The sequence below is a fragment of the Phaeodactylum tricornutum genome, genomic scaffold (genome assembly GCF_000150955.2).
Source record: "Phaeodactylum tricornutum CCAP 1055/1 PHATR_bd_32x35 genomic scaffold, whole genome shotgun sequence".
NCBI classification, from domain to species: domain Eukaryota; phylum Bacillariophyta; class Bacillariophyceae; order Surirellales; family Neidiaceae; genus Phaeodactylum; species Phaeodactylum tricornutum.
This window is the reverse complement of record NW_002238036.1, coordinates 99,497-105,496: the sequence shown is the minus strand read 5'-3', so window position 1 is coordinate 105,496 and position 6,000 is coordinate 99,497. Positions and strand designations below refer to the sequence as shown.

General features: G+C 44.4%; 1 protein-coding gene across 1 annotated transcript; it reads left to right on the top strand.

Annotated features, from left to right (window-relative positions):
• Positions 1-3,284: 3,284 nt before the first annotated feature.
• Positions 3,285-4,799, top strand: PHATRDRAFT_bd52 (predicted protein; the record flags this gene model as incomplete). The annotated part of the gene is made up of 2 exons (XM_002176369.1): positions 3,285-4,017; positions 4,114-4,799. Coding segments are annotated over 2 exons (1,419 nt in total), but the record flags the coding sequence as incomplete, so codon positions are not given.
• Positions 4,800-6,000: the final 1,201 nt, after the last annotated feature.

Here is a 6,000-nt window from a genome sequence, read left to right as displayed (position 1 = left end):
AAACAGCGTCATCATGTTGATAGATTTATTGATAGATCTCTTTGGAAAGAGTCTTACTTAGTTAGAAAATGGCCCTGCAAGCACAGTTGTCTCTTATACTCCTAACAGAGTAACTATTGTCACCCTGCATACAACTTTATAGCAAAGGAATTTTTTGTAGGTCTTCCTCATTGGTTTGTTGAGATTCCTTTGTACTACTTGTGTTGTGTTTGTTGTGTGGTTTTCCTGTCAAGAGATTTGCCACTTGTGTGCTGGGATCTACTTGACCAATTGTTTTGCCAATATCAATCATCCACCCCTTCAGAACCAAACTGTTCCATGTACTTGATTGTACCTTACCACCATTCATAATTGGATTGTCAATCCAATCCAAAGTGTTTGGCATGCACTAACAATGTGATGGTCTAATGTGTGAACTGATCATTAGTATCATCCTGTTTTACTTGGGAAACAACTCCTGTCCGATTTTACATATCTAGCTGGTACACATGGCAGGGGCTTCCAACAAACAACAAGGATTCACCTTTTAGTATATTGTTTATTTAAGGAAGTGACCACAATTCAGGATGTGTGAAATGTTGTTCTAACACATAGCAATGAAAAGCCTGCTTCTAGAGAAACTGCAAAACATTTTATCCACCTCTGTCACATAGTGCCACCAATGAACATACAAGGAACTATCTCTGTCAAATATCTCCTGGCTTCTGAAGACAGCAAAAGGTGATCAAGACTTGTCTGGCTTCTAACAAGAAATACAAACAAACAAATATGGTTTTCACACAATCATTGTTAAGATTTATAAACTAAAGAGGTAATCTGTTCACTTTGCATTTGGCCCCACAATCTGCCAAGTGCCATTGTGGTCCATTTCACTATTCTCCACAGTGTTGTACATGGCACCGTGGGCACATTCATCATATTTACCATGCTCCTTAGTGATAAAGTATAGCCACGCAATACTGCAATTTGCCACTAAGGTGAGCAATTGTCATAGCTATTGTTGTTGGAACATTCAACTAGCATAGTGCCTAGCTATGAATATTGGCCATGTTTGCCAGCCTTATTACTGTCCCAGTCGTCGTCTGTACGACGCTGCGGATGGGTCTCATGCTCATCTGCATTCATCTGCATTCATCTGCATTCATTTGAATTCATATGCATTCATATGCAGTCATCTGGATGCTGCGGGATCAACGCATAGAAGACAGTACAGAGGCTACGGTCTCCTTGAATACAATTGACCAGAACATTACTATCCCAGTGATGTGAATATCCGTTGAGAGTAGTACTGATTCTACTGAGACTCCTAAGGGAGCTCCAAGGGATTTGTTTGCAAAGATTACATCCGTATTTGTCTCTACTCACAATTCTAAATTCAGTCGAGGTCAAACCAATTGAGTTACCAATTAATTACAATACAATCGGGGCCTTACAAGGCTTTCCCCTTTTATTCATCTTACTTTCTCATTGTATCAACAATACATTGCGTGAGTATAGAAGAATCCGTTATTAGCATGGCAACAATCAAGTCCCGAAACAGTCACAACATGTTTCTGGATACTCAACTGGTATTGCACCTATCCAAAAACATCCGTGTCGGGATTTGTGGCCAAACACACAAGATGGGTGTCACAACCCAAGTATTGCGCGCCATCGCGCAAACCGGTACTCAAAACTGTCATTCCAGTTGACATGGGCGTGCCTCACTAATTTAATTGAAATAACAGAGAAGACATTTCGTACTTACTGAATGTTCTTTCCTGCGCGCCAGACAGATTTTTCTAACTGCCGTTTGAAAGCTTGGACTGGCTGAACTTATGAATAGGGTTTTTAATCCTTGTTAAATTTAGTGAAGGATTCTGAATCCTTCACTAAATTAGGGAAGGTTTCCAAATCCTTCACTAAACTAGTAACATTTTGAAATGTACACGTCCATTCCCCAAAGTGCAGTTGATCCTTTATAGGAAGCATATTGTTTGCGTTGCTGCTGTCTTGGTGCGGTAGCTAGGAGTGAAAGCTCCTGTCACCATTGATACGGAAGCATTGGCCTTGTGCTTGGGACCTCGACATCCTGTTTTGCCGCAACCTTGTCCTGCAGATCCTCCTCTGCATCCCGTCACCGAGGCTGAACTTGTAGCGCTCGAATGACCTGACATTATTTTCGTTGTCGCGACAATACTCAAATGCTCACGCAACCTGTGCCTTTGCATATGTTATCCCTGCCCTCCTGTTTTGCCATGACCCCGTCCTGCAGATCCTCCTCTGCGTCCCTTCGCCTAGGCTGAAGTCGCAGTGCTTGAACGACCCAACATTTTTTCTCGACGTCGCAGCGAGACTCCAACGCTCACACAGCCTGTGCCTTTGCGTATATTGTTCAAGTAAAACTGAAATAGACACCTTTTGGAGATTTGTAGAGTGCCTGCTAACAGTAAAGAAAAGACAGGGACTACTGGCTATTTTTCGTCTCCCTAGTCACGGTTGTTTCAAAATCTAATTGTAAATCCTTTACTAATGACTGGGTATGATGTGATGGTGTATGGTGGGATGCAGCAAAAACTCTTCGGACATCACCGTCTCCCATGTGGCTCACGTGGCTGGTCAAGTGTGCAATGAGTTCCGTAAATTGATGATAGTCATGGAATTATTTTGCTTGCTGGTTATCCAATTCACCATGGTTTAACTTGCCATTGTTGTTTGATCCGTTGGCGTGGGTATTTGCTCCCGATGCCCATTGCAAAACATTGTCGGATCAAGTACGGCCTTGTTGGGTGCCAAAAGGCCTTGAAGAATGGCTTTGGCATCATTAGTAAGCTGATTTCACAGTTAATGTTAGTCCATAACTAAAAATTGGTAGTATCCTCCAAACAGTGCTCTACTAGATTTTAGATAGCCATGATCTTACCGCTCAAAAATACATGAATAAACTCTACCTCATCTTTATATCAAGGCGATTTCGACTGTATTAGTTCATATTCACATTCAGTCGTCCTTGCTATTACAAAAGACCAGACTTCGATGGAAGCAAAAAATGTGGCAAAAGAACCGAACACTGCCCTCATTTTTTGCCATAGCCTATCTTGACCTCAATGGAGAATATCGATGCTTACAATGGTGGCTATTGTGTCGACGACAAAGACATCATCTTAAATTGGACTCGACAGTGTAGCGACAACGACAATCTTTGTAGCTTTTCTGGCCCATCTGCACCACAGAGCAGAGTCGGAACTCAGAATGACTCCGATAGCTTTGAAACCACGTCTGAGGAGCAGCCTTTGTTCAACTTCATGAAAGGAATCAGACGCGATTTAAGGGCGCGAGCTCCGCTCTACAAGGATGACTGGAGCCGTCCTAGAAGTATCTATACGGTCGTCAACGCGACGTTCTTTGCTTTTATTGTTCAGCTTATTCCTGCACTTATTTTTGCAGAGCTCATGGATCGACAAACTGAAGGAAAGCTCGCGACCGCGGAAGCTTTATTGAGTACGGCGATCATGGGAATTATTTATGCAGTTCTTGCCGGTCAACCGCTTGTCATTGTGGGAATTACAGGTCCTGTCGCCCTTTTACTGGGGACTTCGTATAGCCTCACTGAGACCTTCAATGTTGAATATTTTCCTTTTCTTTTCTGGATTTGCTTTTGGGCTGGCCTCATGCATATCCTTACAGCAGTGGTTGGTCTTGTCAGTTTAGTTTGGAAGGTGACACCGTTCACGACTCAAATTTTTGAACTTTTTGTTGCCGTGTCATTCATTTATACTTCTATCCGCGATTTGATTGAGCCTCTTTATCTTGGACAAGGAGACACTCGTTCGGATCGCAGCGCTCAATATGCATCTCTCTTGATTGGTTTGATAACGTTTTACGTTGCGTGGACCCTTCATTTTGCCGAAACATGGGTTGTATTTACACGCCAAGTCCGAACACTCTTGAGCAACTATAACACGCTCCTTGCCGTTGTTTTCGGAACTGCTCTTAGCTATTTGCCTGGTATAGATCTTGCGAAAGATGGAACTGGAGGTCTTGACCGTGTTACTGTCCGCTTAGCGCCCTGGGATTGGCAACCATCCGCCAATCGGCCCTGGGTTGTTTCACCTTTTGAAGGAATCAATACAGCTGGTATTTTTGCCGCAATGATCCCTGGACTCATGTTCTTCCTCCTATTCATCATTGATCACAATGTTTCATCGATTCTGACGCAATTGCCGAAGTTCAAGCTCAAGAAACCTGCAGCATATCATTGGGATTTCTTTGTTGTGGGACTTACTTTTATTCCATGTGCAATTCTTGGCCTCCCACCGGGTAATGGGTTGCTACCACAGGCACCGCTGCACGTTCGAGCTCTGTGTACCAAATCATACGTCACGGATGAACACGGGGTGAAGCGTGAAGTGGTAACTCATGTTGAGGAGCAGCGCTGGTCGGCTTTGGCACAAGCGTCGCTTCTATTTATTGCGCTAGCTTCCTTCCAAATTATAAGCTGGATTCCCCGCGGCTGCCTGTTTGGTATCTTTTTATATCTTGGGTTGGGGGCTCTACATGTTAACGAGATCTGGGAGCGTGTGAGGTTGTGCTTTGTTGTTCGAAAGAAGCGCCCGCTGGTTCCTATTGTGCGGGACGTTCCATGGCACACAGTTCAGTTGTGGACATTTATTCAGCTGTCCCTTGCATTGGCAATCTTTGGGGTCGCGGAATTCGTCGAAATTGGCTACATATACCCGGCTCTCTTGACATTATTGGTACCACTAAGATCATACGTTTTGGAGCGTATTTTCAAAAAAGAAGACATGAAACACCTCAATCCCTTTGGTGAGGATGAAGACAATTATCAAGAAGAACAACGTGCAATCCATCACACTCGTAACGACTCCTTCGATTCTCAGGAGCTCACGTTCCCAAACCGTGCAGAATTTCGTGGGCAAGGCAGAACTAATTCCTGACGAAGTTAAAGAAGTAGGCAAAGTTGGGCCATGACGTTATAACGAACTTGTTGCCGGTTAATGTACGACAAGACAACACTATTGGGAATAGCAAAAGGTGTAGTTGAAAAGAAAGGATTTATCATTAAGCAATATGCAGCAGACCTGACCTGATGTGAAGAAAATTCCGCTCACTTCCTTTTTCGACAGAGCTTTGTTTCATACCAAAGCACTTCTAGTGTCCAGTCTGCTTCTGTCCTATATTGAGGACCCGTCCTTAAAGGTAATGTTGAGATCTCATCCAGATAGCAATTGTTTAAGCTATTCTCGATTTTGCCCAGATATTCATGTGAATTTCCCCTTTCTAGAATTTGCAGTTCGGTAAATCCTACTAGGCTCCTATCAACTTGCTGCAGGTCGTTGTTTTTCGTAGCCGCATGTCCTGGTGTTCACAGGAAAAACAGACATTCTGGGACAATCTGTACCTAACAGTTGAAACTACAGCTGCCAGGACGAGCGCGGGAGTTCGGCTCCAGTGACGAGTCTAATCTAGTGTGTCCGTGGCGTCATCATTCCGGTAGAAATATCAATGTGCCGAAAGCCGTGGGGTTGTCACACGAGTCCCGGACGCGCCTGTTGTTGTTCGGTACTGCCAGTGAAACGCACATTCTTGTCTTCGTGCGACTTGGTCGATCTCCTCCTCATTGTGCTGTTGGCGACAGTGGCGGAGGGTGGTGATGACGATCGGTGTGGATCCATCACGTCTCCCACGGAAGAATCGCTTACGACGTCTTCCCGACGATCGTCGCGACTCTTCATAATCCGAGGATTATGGGCGTCCCGGAAACGGAGCAAACGAAAAAACCGGCTATTTACAGTTACTGCGCAGGATCAACCGGGCGAGGCAGATTGATGGGATCGACAGTTCTACAAGAACACAGCACTCCGTGTCCGTAGGCGGACCTGCTAACTGAAAAAGGCAGCTACCCACCAAGCTCCGTGCACTGACAGTGAGCGAATCCATGCCAGAAGACTTGTCGACCGAAAAATCACGTAGCATACGTGAAAACATGACTGACTGATA